Genomic DNA, 16,617 nt, shown 5'->3' with positions numbered 1-16,617 from the left:
CCTGCATGCACAGTTTCCCCTTGTTTTGTCTTAGTTCTCTTAAATCATGTTAGTTCATGTTAGACTGACAGCATCACACATATTCTGCATCAGTTCCAGTTCTTCATTGTTTGTGTTTGATGCTGACACTGAAATGTTCCAGATGTGTGCATCATTTCATACTTAATGACATATTTGGTATCTTTGGAAACTCTCTGGCCTGAAAAGTTTCCATGCATGAATTTGTGACGAAAGGCCCTTCAGAGAGCTGCTGTGTGTTAAGGTGTGTTACACATTCAGTAAACTTCTCTTGATCCAAACGTCATGGAGGGACATGCTCTAATTCAAGGCTTGCTTGTGGATTTAAGCAGCACAGCTACTGTTCGAAGTAAACAGCTACATGGTGTTTTGTGAGTGTGTATGCAGCTGTCTGACCCACTGATGTGATTGTGTTTTTACTGCAGACTGGCTCGTCCTCACCAGCTGTTCTTCAGTGGGACAGTGAAGGGAGAGAGTGCCATGACCAGTCTGGAGGACATCGGCAGCCCTGTGGATTTTGAGTTTGTGGTGAGAAACAAGTGTGTGTGTGTGTGTGTGCATGCAGATGTATACATCTTAATATAATCTGTCCGTTGAGATATAAAATAACTATTGTCAAGGTAATCAACTGTAATGTCACAGAAATCAACAAAGAAAGGAGAACTGTCAGTCATCGCAGTTTCTTCATATGTATTTGTTTCTGTCAGGTTGCCAATCCCGGGAAAGCTCTGCAGACATTCGGCTCGGCCTTCCTCAACATCATGTGGCCTTACGAGCTGGCCAATGAGAAGTGGCTCCTGTATCCCGCAAGCTTGAAATTTGAGGGTCACCCAGACACATGGTGCACTTCATCTGTGGCCCTGAATCCTCTGAAGCTACAGAGCTCCGCAAATGCAGAACCTTCACAGCCTGTCAATCATACTGTGAGCAGGAAATCTTATTTTAACACCACCAAAAAAGACTACACATATTTTTTTGAAATGAATCTACATTCCACTCGATTCATGTTTTTTGGCCTGGAATGTTTATAAACTGAGTGAGCTGACCTAAAGGTATCTCACTGGCAGCTGTGATAAGATTAATTTCTTTGAACCTTAAAGAACATCCAGCATTCCCTTTCCTTATCTCATTTATCCTGTTGGGAATCCAATTGGGAATCCCTCACTTCAGCAATTAACAATTCATATTATGGTTGTTCTGGCCAAGCCTTAGAGAAAGTTCAATTTTAATATCAGGTGGGTTTGCTTTTTATAAAGGGAGGGGATTTTTGTAAATATATTACAGTGCAATAGAAATACATTTTCTTTCATCATACGGTATTCACAGACCAGAGAGAATGTAACGATTCATATGGGAATGCATATGTTTCATGACAAAAACATGCATGTCCCTCACCAGGCTGGGCGATCGCGCCGCTCGCACCCAGAGGATGAAGGTCAAGAGAAGACAAGAGGCAGTGTTGGACGGACAACCCCAGCTGTAGCAGCCTCAGAGAGACGCAAGTCACTCAAACTGGTAAGAAGGAAAAAAGAAGAGGAGAAAAACAAATTGAAACACTTGTATGTAGGAAGGAAACATGTTTTACTGATTACGTGATATTGCATACAAGTTACAAAACACCCAAAATATAGATGTCTAAACAAAAAAACAGGGACTTTTGTACTTTTACTTATTTTTATTGCTGTTTCTGTCTGTCTCAAGTTCATTTGAAAAAAAAAAATAAATGAAAAAATCTCCAGAGTGCTCAGATGTCATGTTTTCCTCCAGGACTGTCTCTTGTGGTCGGCACGCTGTGTGCTGTTTCAGTGTCCCCTCCACAGCTTCTCTGGTCAGGCTGTCCTCAAGATCCACGCCAGGCTGTGGAACAGCAGTTTCATAGAGGTAAAAAAAAAGAATAGTACTACTACTACTGCACGTTACATTTACAGCAGCCGCTCTGCTGGCACTCATATTGATCTAATATAAGTGAATGAATGATAACTGCAGCAGCCGCATTTACAGAATGAAGCGTTGATGTTAAAGCAGAGTCAGTAAACTGTGATCTCAGCTGCCAACTGTGAACATCCAGTAAAATGGGTTTGAGATGGTACAGTTTGCTTGTGGCTTGACTTATTCCCACAAATTTTTATGAGGAAATGTGATTACTTATTTTAGTTGGGTCATAATGTCATAGTTTTAGCCACAGCTCCCATTCTATGTTATGACAGTGATATGTTGGCCAATTTCAACTATGGCCAAAACTACAAAAATAAAAACAAAGTAAAGAAGAAGAGAATTCCCTGAAAATCTGAAGGTGTCCTCAGTTCACCCAAAATCCATGGTCAAGTTATTGGCAGAAATATTAAAATTAATTTTGCAGGGTAGTATTACTCTGAACAGTTTGTATGTTTAAAGCTAAGCTTTCATTGTTGGTCTTCTCTCTCTGTCTCTCAGGAGTTCTCAGCAGTCAGTGCTCTGGAGCTGCTGGTCAGAGCCAACATCACCGTCAAGTCCAGCATCAAACATCTGGTCCTCAGGGATGCTGCTGCACAGGTATGTGTGACTGTGGCCTGAAACACCGATTAGTTCATTACAAGGTGTTGTTTTAATTTTTGCATTTTGATTCCATTCTGTCTCCCCCTTCAGGTTCCACTAATGATTTATCCTGAGCCTGGTCTCACTGACCAGTACTGGATCCCCTGGTGGATCATCCTCATAGCTGTCCTGGCAGGCATTTTGCTGCTGACACTACTGGTCTGCATACTGTGGAAGGTAACACAAGTTACACAATTTTTTGTCACTGAAAAATTCAAGATGGGATATTAACGTAAACCCCTTCAAGATTTACTTTGCCGTAATAGCAAATATTCATGAATGCAGTTCAGTGGTCTAAACAACATGTCCTTGTAGATTTACTGCCTTCATCCCTGGCTATTATTACTCTGGTATCTTCACATCGCTTTCCTTGTAGCCCAATTATTTCTATTCTACACCTTTGTTCTGTTCTGTTCTGTCCTATAATCATTTTATTCCTTTCAGCTCACTCTCATATGTTCATCTCCTCTTTTGTACTTCTGTTCGTCCTCTGTGTGTCATCCCTTCAACCTGGGGACTCTCCATCTCTGAATCCACTTACTATTTCATTTCGCCTTGTTTTCTCCCTCCACCTCCCTGTGGTGATCTGTTGCCCAGTGTGGGTTCTTCAAACGCAGTGAGCGGCGCCGACACTATGAGACGGAGTACTACCGCGCCCACTTAGGGGTCCAACCCTCTGAGGTGGAGAAGCAGGTGTCAGAACTATAATATAAAGAATATTCTCTCTGGCCTGCTCTCCCCTCCTCCTCTCCCTCCAAGCGGTAAAAATACTCATTATCGCTTTGTTCCTCGACCCACTCTTGTATGGCTGGTGGTGTTCATTATGGTGTGAAATATTTGCCCGTTTTGGCAGTTGTAATAACAAACATACACAGAGTAGCATTGGGATGATGCAGTGTGCTTTTCATATCATTACACCATCTCTTTAACCATTTAGGCACTTACTGGAACAACGTGTACGCTTGCCACTGTGATGCTTTCTGTTATTACATTGTGCATATTGAAAATGTGCTTATGCGTTAATTCAAAACTGATTCCTTGATTTGACGTTGTTCTCACTGTTTAGTCTGTAGATACCCAACACCACCCAGTCATCTCTCCTTGTGCCTGACTTGTTGATGTTGCAGTATAATTATCTATACATGTTCATTCTGGCAGCAGTCTCTGAGGACTACTCATTTCATGATGAGCTTGTCATGCACATTTCAAATTATTAACACTCCTGTTTGACTTGCATCACATGAGCAAGTGACCTTTTCAAATGCCAGAATCAACCTGTCATTAACACGCGTAGGTGCTTTTGTTCGTATTAATGTGTGCAGTTTTTCTTCACGGCACTTCACGGCGAGCTGGTGTGTTAGTCAACGACATAAGACTGATACTTAAGTAGTACTGCAAAGCATGTGGTTGTGCTTTTTACGTGGATGTGCATTCTTTTAAAAATACATTACCTTGACTCCACAAAGTCATGAGACAATCATTTTTTTTCCTCATCTGTCTGGGATGAACAAGAAAACATTACCTTCTAGTGGAATTGGAATAAATAGCATTTTATACGTGTCTAACTAGGCATGACACTGGAAAGTAGTTCCTCTTATCTGCTGAAACAAGGTCAAACCAATGCAGGTGGTTTGCACCTTCTTATGTGCAGTAGGACACAAGTTAATTTCTCCTTTGTCTCTGCCCTCCATCCTACTTAAATTTTCTTCTTCTGTCTGCACTTCCACCTGCGTTCCTCTTTCCTGTGCCGACAGTGTGGCTTCTTCCAGCGGGCTCACTACAAAGACAAATTGCCTCAATACCACGCGGTGAAGATTCCTCGTGAGGACCGGCCACAGTTCCAGCCTGAGAAGTCAGGAGTTGTCCATAAAAAGGAATGGGCCACGCACTGGAGTGATGGGACCTCGTAACTCCCTATGAAGCACTGACTGACTGAATTAATTCAAATCACCTCGTGTGGCGCTCATTCTGTCTTTTCATTGGAACTAATGGACTAAAAAAGTGCACATAGACTGAGAACATGACATCTTGTGCACTCTGTACTGTCTCGGTACTTACATATTGGTGGTCTGTTACACTGTGACTACTTCTATATTCTCCTATACTGTAGCCCCCTGATGGCTGGCCATGGATAGTCTATTTAAACTGCGCATCTGTGTCAGTGTTTTACAGTAAATACTGAAGGCCAGCAACAATATTAGAACCAGTGTAGCTCCTCATAATGTTTTACAGCCTGCAGGAGCACTGATGCTCACATGGACCTCACTGCCTGCCATCAGGTTTGACTGGCAGGACAATGGAGGAAAGAAAAGCAAAACTCAAAGACATGCATGAATGCACAGACATACGGTATGATATTAGACGCATAAAGATGCACTGGACATTGCTGATGAAGAATCTACTGCCTGTGACAAATACTACTTTTTGCCTTAATTACCCTAGAACTGATGACTGATATGAGCAATGACAAAAAGCATTTTTTTTATATGAATGATGTTTAGGGATTTTCTGTTAGTTAGCACTGTTAACCATTGGGAAAATGTCAGTATGTAAGATAAGTAAAGTAAGATTTTGCAGAACACTGTATGCCTTGTTGTTTGAGCTTGGTGATTGCTCTGGCTGGCTTCAGTAAGTTTATCCGATGGTTTTTGTATCCTTATTCAAGGAAAAACTGTTTCAGTACTTTTTGTTAATATGTCAGTCAAATGAACAACAGTGAGTGAGCTTGAATAAGAAAAGAATCAGAGCCATGGCCATATAACTGCTATTACATAAAAACCAAATATATCCAAAAAGCAAGCCAACTTAAACTGTGGTTTAACAATTCACAAGTGTAAGTTTTTCAGTTTCTGAACCAAGATTTCCAGTTTGAATGGATGTCCAGGTTCATTAGGGCATACATTTTCCCTGTGTACAAAAGTATTATTTATGAAACATGGTTTCAAATTAAAATCTATGATACTGACTGAAATTGACACATCTAAATTATGAGGTTTTCACCATTAATGTGTGTGTGTTTTTTTTAATGAGGTGTAAAAAAAAAAAAAAAAAACAAAGTCATGACTTTGTACGAGTAGTAGTTTTTAGTTGCATTACATTAACCTGCTTCTCACACTGAACTCCTTTACACTGACATTTCTAAGTGCGTACAAGTGCTTTATGCTAAAAAGTGGCAGATTGTGAGCTGCTAGTACAGAACACAAGGCAACTTGCAAATTAGATCTGACTTTGATGAGGCATCTGTTGGACATCAGTGGACAAATAAATATCCCTTCAACACTTGAACAACTTGAAGAGAGGAGAGAAGATTTGTAGAAGAGCAGAACATGTCAGCAAGGAGCCAGACAACCTGTTTTTGATCTAATTTGGGTCGATGAAGTGGCTGTAATGCATGAAGAGTCAGCTTGTTTTTTTAGGTATTGCTGGACAATCTTATATTAGCTGCATGAAGCCCCTGCTGCTATTCTGACACGGCCCGCCCTTTTCCATGACCCATTGTTTTATTTATTGTTCCTTTAGCTGCACTGTTTCAACCTTGTAAATAGCTTGAAAAGAAGCTAAATAAACCCATGAGATAATGCAAGCTGTGTCATTCTCACCTGAATTTTATCCAGTTGTACAGCAGTATTTAATTTGTTAATCCTGCAGTTCCCTTAGAGAACACTAGATGGAGGCAAAAGTCTGAAAATATCCCTCCGTACCCCTAATATTTAGGATCTCTCTATCTGATGCCCGAGAGAGAATAACAGTAATATGTAGTATGTAAATGTTGGCTTTTTAAGTACGGAACAAAAATAATAACACAGTTGTAAATTTCTGCATTCCTTGTCTTCATGGTAACGTTGGCCACAACCTTGCAGTGTGACTTCAGTTTGTCAGCATGAGGAGAGACATATTACACCACAAGGACATAAAAGGAAAGGGTTTGCTGCTTTTTGCAAAGCATTTGCTTCTGAATGTACATATTAATGAAGAAAAAGAATCATCAAGATATGCCAGAGTCCAGGCCCTCAGTCTGAGCTCTGGTTCATAAAAATGGCTGGCCAAATATAGCTTGAGGTCACACTGTCCTGAGCCATAAATCCTCAGCTAATTTCCTGTTCAATATGGCTATCAATGGCAAAATATTTAAATTGGTCCTAAATGGTCTTTGAAGTCCAGTTAAAAATCATAGCAGCTAGCATATACAGCTGATCCAGTGGGAGGGGTGACAGAGAGACGTTTGATGATCAGACATAAGCAGAGATGAACTTCTCTACATCCAGGAAGGATAGAAATGACCATGCTGTATTTCACAAGTGGAAAACACAAGTAGAAACTCTACCTCATTTATTTGGTCTGATTTTTTAGCTTTGTGATTGAAGATGCTATTTTAGACTGTTCATATGTATGGTCAAGCTTTAAGACAAAGATACAGAGTTGGGCAATATTTACTATTGCGGCTTAAGAAGTCAAGCAGGGCTGTTTTGCTAAATAATCAGAGGGTCGGAGTTCAATCCCCAGCTCTGGCTTGTTGAAGTGTTCTTGGACAAGACTTCAAGTCCCAGATTGTTTCTGATTGCTGTTTCATTGGTGTGAATGGCTAACTGTCCTGACTGCGTAACTGTCGTGCCAATAATGATTGTAATGTTATGATTATTCAGTAATTATCAACATAACAAAAATATTTGAATAACTGTGCTAATATAAAGTTAGCAGTTTGTGGGTCAAATTGGATTTTGGCAGTTGATAAGGGCATATTTTTGCAGACTGGGTGGTGCAGATTGGCTGTCATAATGTGCTGGGAGAGTATTTAAAACCTTGACCTGCACAACACTACTCCAAAGCATTGTTAAGTCATTTGTATGTAGTCAAATCCAAAATTCCCAACATGTAATTTTCCATTAAAATATTGTCCATTAATATATTGTTTTAGGCAGACACACACCTGTATTAATCTGCATCTGTAGTGCTGTGCATGGTGTCCTGTCATGCTTATCTGAGCACATTCTATCTAGTTGACCAGTTAGATCATTTGCTTGGAATTACCTGATGTATAAGATATATTTAATACAATGTCAACAAAAAATCATGGTAGATATTCGACCATTGCTGCCCAAAGTGGGGCATAAGAAAAAAACAATCAAAAAATTGGTAATAAAAAACCTAAAAAACTTTTAGGTAAAAATGGTCTTTAGATATGTAGGATCTTTAATTATTAATTATTTTCATAACTGAGCATCAGTTCCTTTAGCCAGTCAATTAAGGGAATTTGGGATCTTAGTACCATTTTGCTTCTTAGTGATACAAATACAATTTGTGTTTGCTTTTGGCAGTAAACACCTGGTAGTCATAAAAATCTATTATTGTTACTACCAGTTTTAGTATCACTGTGTACTGCAGTTCTGCATGTGCTGTACCGCAGAGAAAGCCATGGCTCGACTAGGCTGATCCACCTACAAAGATCCTTCCTTCCACACTTTTTCTCTCAACCAGCATACTTTGCAGGAGCAGTGGCTGTCTCCAAGCCACTTTCTGTGGCATCATCACACTAACTAATCCTTAGTCCTGTTTAAACATAACTTTATCTTAAGCAACAGTGCAAACTAAACGTAAATGTTATTTTTTGCTATCACTGAAGAGTAAGTAAATTGAATTTTTCTCTAAGTCAAAAGCATACGATCTTTCTGGATGAAATGATAATAATGTGATTCCCCTCAGAATCCCTCAGATGTCATCCTGGTTGCCATGACGGTTAAACAGGGAGAGGTAGACTGTGTGCATGTGTGTGTGTGTGTGTGTGTGTGCGCGCACATATTGCAGTTTAAGCGGATTGTCACCCATTAGGCACTTGATGAGCTAAATCTGTTGATGTCACATGCTTAAGTTACCAGTTATTACAAACACGTATTGATTCAAAGAGAGAGACAAAAGGGCACTAATAAAGCCAGTGTCATTAATGAAAGTTGTCTTCGTTTGAAATGAGCGAAATGGAAGATGCTGACATTTAAATGAAGGGTTTTTTCATTCCTTTGGGAGAAACGCCTCTCTGAAACCCTTTCATCAGCATGTTAAGAAAAACACTCATAAAACCTTCTTCTCTACTGTGTAAGCAAAGGTGTTGATGACCCCAAGACGTTGGTATTGAACATATCACATAGCAATAATCACTTGGAGAGAGCATGGGTGAAGCATTTTCAGTGAAATTTTTATATGGTCTCAATACTAAATCCTAAAACAAGAAAAAAATTGAACCATTTACCTAAAAATTTAATGTACATATGATCCTGAACACAAGCCTGGACTCAACTCAACTCAACTCAGCCTTCACTTACAATATGATCAATAAAATGAAAATAAAACCCACAATATAAATGAAAGACACCATAAAGATACAAACATAATTCTTCAAAGATAAATGAAGCAGTAACATCACTGTGAACCCTGAGGTATTCACCAGTTATGAAAAAATAGCTCTGGAGGAAAATGTTAAAAAGAAAAAAAATATATATATATAAGAAAGAAAAAGAAAAAAATACTGAGCAGAAAATATCTTTCTCTTGTGTTCATTTCTTTTGTGAATCTTTTGCGTCAGTTTTGTTTCTCTGCTTTAAAAGACATTTTAGGTTAATCACTTTATTTGTCTAAAATCACTACTGTTGTCCAGGCTAATCTGTTTAATTTTGGCATATGATTAAGCAGGTAATGAGTGTTCTCACATATTATCTGTTTGCACTGTCTGGACTACAGGGACTGGTGGATCAGAGTCCATTTGCAGGGATTTATCTGTTTAATAACTGGAAGAGTTGTGTTGCACTGCCCTAAGGGCCACATAATAACGCACTCTGGCGCTCAGTCATCACTAATGTCCTGATCCTGCTAAATGGACCTGGTTAAGTCTAATATAAGTAGATGGTTCTTCCTGTGTCCTGTCCCCCTGTTCCCCTCTGTACAGTAGCATCTTTTTCCAGCTCTCCTGGGGGTTTCCAGCCACTGACTGTGCGGTGTATAAAAGACCCTGTGAGGATGTTATCACCACTGACATTAGTCAGAACACCACACAACGAGGACACTTAACCCAGGACCAGAATTTCCCCTGTCCTCCAGGCACCAAGTCTTTGAACTCAATAGGTGTATTCGGACAACTGAAATCTTCCACTGCCTTTGTCGTCAGCGTTCATCTGACCTCCTCTCCAGTCTGAGGCCATGGACACAGCTGCGGTGGTGACTCTTCTGGCTCTGGTTATGGCGATGGCTGGCGTCAGCCGAGCTCTTCACATCCAAGGCAGTCTGGACAAAAATGACATCCTGCCAGGCTCAGAGGAGAACATAGCTGACGGCTTGCTAGGGCTGGTGAGACAACCAACCACTCACAGACTTGAATTGCAAATTTTTTCATGTCAAGTATTTAATTATCCCACCTTGGCTTTTTGATGTAACTGTAGCTGCAGCAAAGAAATATACGATTACAATAACACCATGCGTGTTTTCCACCATGTAATTCCTATTTCATCCGATTTGCAAAAATAATTTTGGCATCTAAAAACAAAAATCTACTTCTATGTTTTTCAGGCACACATGGCTATGTGTTAAAATATAGTGTCTGTCTCTGAGCAAGATTTAAAAATGAAATGCCTGTGCCAAATTAGGCTGAACGAAAAATTCTGTGCACAACCAGAAGTCATGCCAACATTTTCGGAAAATCTGTCACTCCATGTGACGAAGTATGTAAATTGGATTTGAGCCCTTTTATCGAGTCAGACATGCTCAAATCACACAGTCCATTTAGGCTTCAGACAGCATCTTCTTCATGCAAGAGTGTGTAACACACTAATATATTCTTGGGTCAACAGACTGTCATGAGAATTCAGATCACAAGGAAAAATGTAAAGTTTTCCAATTATGGCCTGTAGAGACAGACAGATTTGGGTTTTATTTTTGCAAAAGATAAAGGTGGGTGCATATTTGGCTGGGGACGAGGCACATGTCTTTGTCTCTGTACACTGATATCAACATCTGAAGGTCTCTTGCCACAACAGGACTGACTGGCTGGAGTTGACAACGCCTGGGGTTTATGTTGCAACCCAAAATTGATGCAGTTTTAGAGCTTGCTGTTCCCAAAATATTTTTGCAGGGTTTTATATCCAGAAACAGAATGCTTCTTTGATACTAGGCTTTGCATTTGGTTTGTGTGTTTGCTGTTGTGCTCCAGGAGAGTGAAAACATAGATAACAGCATTGATGATCGTCTGCTGACTGCAGTGCTGAGAGCTCTGCTGCTCGGATCACAGAGAGAAACCAGGACCTCTGTCCTCCATCAGCCACAGAGGTCGGTGCCAGTGCAGAGACTGTGTTTATTACACACCAACAGTCCACATAAAACAACCACACAAGAAATAAGTAATGTGTAAAACTTTACCATTCTTTGGTTTAGAACTTTCTTATCATTTAAAGCAAATATACACCAATTCTGAGCTATCAGTTAACTCCAAGAGCCAGGATAGGGTGGCATTAATCATTAATTTCATTATCAAATACTTTGGGAATCATATTCACAATTCAGCACATGGTCTGTAAAACATAAAAAAAATAAACAACAAAAAAAAAGGAATTTTTGGATTATCAAAATAGTAATGTCTGTTAACTGACTAATAACTGACTAATAGTGGCAGCTCCAGATGTAGATACAATGAAAACCATTTACACTATTTTTTGTATTTGCATTTCAAAATGACACTATTTATATTTATGAGTACCATATGTACCACATATGACACAAAGTATCATTTTTTAATATAATGTAGACATTCTGCTCAAACTCTTGCATCTTTAACCTTTAACTCACCTTTCATGTAATGTTGTTTCCTGCATTTCCTGCATTAGGTAAACACAGATGTAGTTTGGCAAACTAGAATAATAAAGCATTTTTTTTGTTTGTTTGTTTGTTTTGTTTTGTTTTGTTTTGCCCCTTCTAAGATCCACAAAATAAGAGTTTCATTGCCTCTGCCCTGCAGGTTTGGCCGCAGCTCTAGAGGGCAGGTGGTGTCCGAGGATCAGATACATTCCCGTGACTGGGAGGCTGCCCCTGGTCAAATCTGGAGCATGGCGGTACCCCAGAGATTCGGCAAGAAATAATTTGGAAGATTCGTACATCAATGCCCTGGCAAGCAGTGGGCAACTGTGGAGAGACAAATTTTGAATGAATAAATTTGAATTATAAAGGCATGTTTTTTCAACATTGTTCCAGCCTATTAGGCTTTATTTGACACCCAACGTCTAGTTAAAGATGACATGAGCTTAATTTTTTCTTTTCTTTTCTTATTTCCAATATTGCAAAGCATGTCAGTGAGTGCCTAATAAGGCTTTCTGAGTAAGCCTCATTTGTCCTGACAGGAATGTTATTTTGCACCTGAAGAGTTTGCCGAAAACTGATTGCTACATTTTTTGTTCTTCTTTTGTTCTCTGGTCAAATAAAAGCTTTGAACTTAGAAAAGACAAACTCATTTGTGTGCGTGTGTGTGTGTGTGTGTGTGTCTTCAAATGATCTATGTACACAGATCAGAATTACAGTAAAGGGTGTTAGTGGAATTAAAATACTGAAGAAGTTGAAATCATATGAAGGTTTTTGTTTGATCTTTGTATCTGTGTGATACAAAAAATATCATTTCTCAAATATATATTCAGATACAAATTATGGCTGTAACTAACAATTAGTTTCATTATTAGTTCAATCAATTAATTAACTGAACAGTCTATAAATTGTCTGAAAATAGTACAACCGTCACATCTTCTCAAAGACCAGAGGTGATGTCTTAAGACACCATGTTTTGTACACGTTTATCTCAAAACAATATAGCAACAAATCCTCACATTTAAAAAGCATTTACAAAATTTTCTTGACATTTGACTTACGATCCAGTAAACTACTCAATTAGTGGTAAACTAATCAATTGTCAGATTGTAATAAAGTTCATCATTATCTTTAATATGGTGAGATTTCGTGCAATGTAAAAACACGTACAAACCAGCTACGAGAAATTGTTATCACTCAAACATCCATTTGGTATCATTTGATCACATACTACTTTACTTTTTTACTTTACTCTGGTCCTTTTTCCACTACAATAAAGGTGCCTTAAACGGCTCTCGCAGACATCGGAGGAATGTAAATGTGCTGCCGCACATATGTAAAAGATAATATCTTGTTCTTAGAAATATTTAGCATAATTAGTTACATCACTTTAGTCTCCACAACCCACAGACAGCTGTGTGCAGGCTTAGATGTTATGGGATATGGACATAAAATGTTTTATCTAGCGGTCATTTAATGTAAAGTGAAGCACATCTCTGCTCTACAGACTACCAGTGCCTGTTTGGTTTTGTGTGCGGTGAATTTACAGGCCACCTGGGGAAGCAGCGTGCAATAAGCACTAATTAAAACACAGCAACATGCAATTACTCTACGCTTTCACGGTTTCCGCAGCCAATTACTGGGAGGGAAAGCATGTCAATCCTTCTTAGAAAGAGTCTTTTATTAGTCTGACCTCCCCTTCCTCTTGATGAACCCAGAAGCCCAAATGATGAATAAATAGACTGGATACTGCTGGCAGATGACCTGTCGATTTTTTACTTAAAGCCACTGCTAACCTTTGTGTGGCTTGTTTTGCATTTTGCAACATGCATTGTTGCAAAATGTACATCACAGCTCACAGTTTCTCAGTGAAATTTTAAATTCAACATTCCACATTCCCAATTAGTAATCTTCCATAGACCACCATTATAAAATAGAAACATCTTGAACTACACATAATAAGTAGCTTAATGGCTGAATGGTTTATGTTCAACGTTCAATTAAAATTTCCCTAACATTACATCCCGCCTATTTCCTATTTCACTCAGAAATACATCTGAGTGATATGTATGAAAGCTAGAGACTGTCGAGAAGCCGTTTCATGTGACAGTCTCAAATGGTCCCATAGAAAAGGTCGAGGAAGTGGCTGTGTGTAACAACATGTTAGTCCTCATCCTTTAAGCTTTTATGTCACGTTTCAATGTTTTTGACTACTGCATGGGCTCAGTAGTGCCCCTGGTGGTGACAAACAACACCCCTAAACTGTTTTCCCCAACCGTTAAGTACTTGAGTACCAGTGGGTGTTTCCTGTCCCCCAGCATCAGGGGCCATTACTGTGCTCATTCAAACTTGACACATCACAGTAAGGTGAAGAAGAAGCCACTGCAAAAAAACAAAAAACAAACAAACAAAAAAACAGTGGTTATATTTATGTTTTACCTTTATTTCCCAGTTTTACAAGAAAAAAAATATCTAAGTTTTGTCTAGTCAGATATAACTATTTGAGTCTGGAAAACATAAATCTTTAATGCAATACAGAAACAAAAAAAGCACAAAAAATACAGGTCTATCCTGAAACAGCCCGCCTCACCATTGAAGACAATAAAAGGAACCTATTGGCAATAATTTTAGAGACAAAGAGAATAAACACTGTCATCTAAAATATTCAAAGAGGGAGTCTCCCACCAGGAAGTCTAAGCGTGCCCTGAGTGCACACTTGGACACAATACAATGTTCAGTATCAAGAGCAATGAGATAAAATAAAAGAAATATGAAGTAAAAAGAAACATGTCGAGACAAAAAGAAAAGACAAAGAGAGAGATCGGTTTGTGGGCACAGTTGTTTCACAGCTGTAGCCTCTGATCTGACAGCTGGGTGGAAGACAGACTCAACTCATCTGAATTTCATGAGTCTGCAGGGGGGCTCAGGCAAAAAGACTGTGCGCAGCAATTATAACAGACAGACAGACAAACAGAAAGAGAGAGAGAGAGAGAGAAAATGAAAACTGAAACAGAGAGGCAGGTACAAAGATTGCTGTTATTGTTATACCTTCTGCAACAAAATATATGTATCTGTGGCTTGTTGACTCTTCCTCATGCCCCACCTGCCTGCTCCCATTTTCTCCCATGGTCATCATCTTGGAAGGCAGCCGTCTTGAACAGCAGACAGGGAGGTCTCAACCATTACCAACCATGGCTGTGGCATAGCGCAATTTGTCACACACAACAGGCTTTAATGGCTACAGGGTGAAGGAAGGATTTTGTTTACAAAAAAAAAAACATCAGTTCAACGGGGAAACTGCAGGGATGTGCTCTCTTGAACTACTAAAAAGCACCAACAATTATTTTACTTTACAGCTCACCAATTTGCAAACCATGCAACTGTGTTTAAGATTTTTTAGAGTAGGTCTGTTTTTCATACCATTCCGGACAGCCATTAGTTTCTGGTCATATCCATATAATAAAGAAATTATACCAACTGAATCTTTTGACTATTGTGATGTAGATTCCAGTCATCAGGGAAGAAGCACAGCAAAACATAAAGCTGGAGCCATCTTTGTTTTTACATGGTTTGTATTGACTTTAAAGGAAGAAAACATGTTTTTGACAGGAGTAAATCATATTTTGTTGTCTTTTGGCACCCTACTATTCCCTTGTGTTTTCTCATCATCTACACTTCAAGGAAGATTTAGTGATTTTGTATTTTTTTCAGTCTTCAGGTAACATTTATTTTTTTTTTGAGCTGCTGAGTAACTAAAATGTTCAAGCTCTCTTCTATCTCCCATGGCTTTCGCCAAGTTCCACATACTCTCTTAGCGTTTAGCCTAGTAAGAAAAAACAAAAAAGAAATGAAGATGAAAGCAAATATTCCCACTCTTGGATTTCTTTTACAACACAGACAAATACAACCACACATCGTCTGAATTTCTCTCTTTTACAGAACTAAGATGACGATCCAAACAAGACTAAATAAAACTCACAATCACTTCTGGTTTGGCTGAAATAAATCTCCAGTTCACCAAGTCAAATATGAAAACGTTCTTCTCTACATGTTGTTTTCACGACTCTGTCTTGCCCTGGGCGGCACGGTGCAGTGGTTAGCACTGTCGCCTCATAGCAAGAGGGTTCCAGGTTCGAATCCCGGTCTGGGTCCTTCTATGTGGAGTTTGCATGTTCTCCCTGTGCCTGCGTGGGTTTTCTCCGGGTACTCCGGCTTCCTCCCACAATACCAAAAACATGCACATTAGGTTAATTGGCTACTCTATATTGCCCATAGGTGTGAGTGTGAGAGTGTGTGGTTGTCTGTCTTTGTGTGTTGGCCCTGCGATTGACTGGTGACCAGTCCAGGGTGAACCCCGCCTCTCGCCCATAGTCAGCTGGGATAGGCTCCAGCTCCCCCGCGACCCTGACGGATAAGCGGTATAGAAAATGGATGGATGTAGCAGTTTGCTAATAATACAGTAACTGACCACTTGCACACAGCCATCTATTTTAAGAAATAATTGGCTGGATAAATTAAGGTGGCTGGCACCGATGCATGTGTGTGGGTGGTTTGGCTTGATGATTCCAAATATTATTTAGATCTGTTAGTGGCTTTTTATTGTCTTTTTTCTATGATGTGTAATTATTAATACCTTAGACTCAAACCTCAGACCCTTATGGCTCAAAGGCACACCTTCGCAGTATTTTAGTAGTACTGAACAAGACTTTTACCAACTTGTTGGTGACTGCGCGCATGGCTGTGGGTTTTTTCTTGTTCAACGAGAAACACAAACACCATGCTGGTATTGAGAGATAGCACAGACTGAACAATTTTACTACTGTTTCCTCTTTTTCTTTTCAGTCACTGCAAACTTCAAAGGTTGTACGGGAGAATACAGCAGCTGCAGCTGTCAGCCCTTTCTCTTTCACTCTCTCTCTGTTTCACGCACAGACACACACACACACACACACACACACACACACACAGAATATGGTCTCTTATTAACACTATTCTGCTTTGGTGACAAAGACGGTTTGGGAATTTCCTTATGGTGACAGTGTGATTGGCATGATTCCAGCTTAGTATTACTCTTGCTGGGGGACACCTCCTCCCCTGTCCTAGGTCTTTTCTCAAATTTCCTGTCTCTCTCAAGAGACAAGAGAAAATGTCTTAAAAAAAAATGATACTGCTTATCAAGCTACCAGTCAGTGTACA

At 39.5% G+C, this 16,617-nt stretch overlaps 2 protein-coding genes across 4 annotated transcripts in view; both read left to right on the top strand.

The window, feature by feature from the left end:
- itga7 (integrin, alpha 7) overlaps positions 1–5,577 on the top strand; it is a 30,901-nt gene extending 25,324 nt beyond the window's left edge. For 2 of the 3 annotated variants that reach the window (XM_046383285.1, XM_046383284.1), the window contains exons 19-25: positions 444–546; positions 726–941; positions 1,417–1,533; positions 1,786–1,899; positions 2,452–2,550; positions 2,644–2,769; positions 4,347–5,577. In XM_046383285.1, coding sequence (XP_046239241.1) covers positions 444–546; positions 726–941; positions 1,417–1,533; positions 1,786–1,899; positions 2,452–2,550; positions 2,644–2,769; positions 4,347–4,502 — 931 coding nt within the window. In that variant the 3' untranslated portion in view covers positions 4,503–5,577. Of the gene's footprint in view, positions 1–443; positions 547–725; positions 942–1,416; positions 1,534–1,785; positions 1,900–2,451; positions 2,551–2,643; positions 2,770–3,189; positions 3,354–4,346 lie in introns of all 3 variants that reach the window. The other variant, XR_006842957.1, reaches the window with a different exon arrangement.
- Positions 5,578–9,168: 3,591 nt separating this feature from the next.
- Positions 9,169–12,028, top strand: npffl (neuropeptide FF-amide peptide precursor like). The gene is made up of 3 exons (XM_046385307.1): positions 9,169–9,924; positions 10,784–10,899; positions 11,585–12,028. The coding sequence occupies exons 1-3, from the start codon at positions 9,778–9,780 to the stop codon at positions 11,703–11,705; spliced, it is 384 nt and encodes a 127-aa protein (XP_046241263.1). The 5' UTR covers positions 9,169–9,777; the 3' UTR covers positions 11,706–12,028.
- The last annotated feature ends 4,589 nt before the right edge of the window (positions 12,029–16,617 follow it).

The sequence above is a fragment of the Scatophagus argus genome, chromosome 3, assembly GCF_020382885.2.
Source record: "Scatophagus argus isolate fScaArg1 chromosome 3, fScaArg1.pri, whole genome shotgun sequence".
Lineage (NCBI taxonomy): Eukaryota > Metazoa > Chordata > Actinopteri > Scatophagidae > Scatophagus > Scatophagus argus.
Note: the sequence above shows the minus strand (reverse complement) of the source record. Positions and strands in the feature narration are given on the sequence as shown.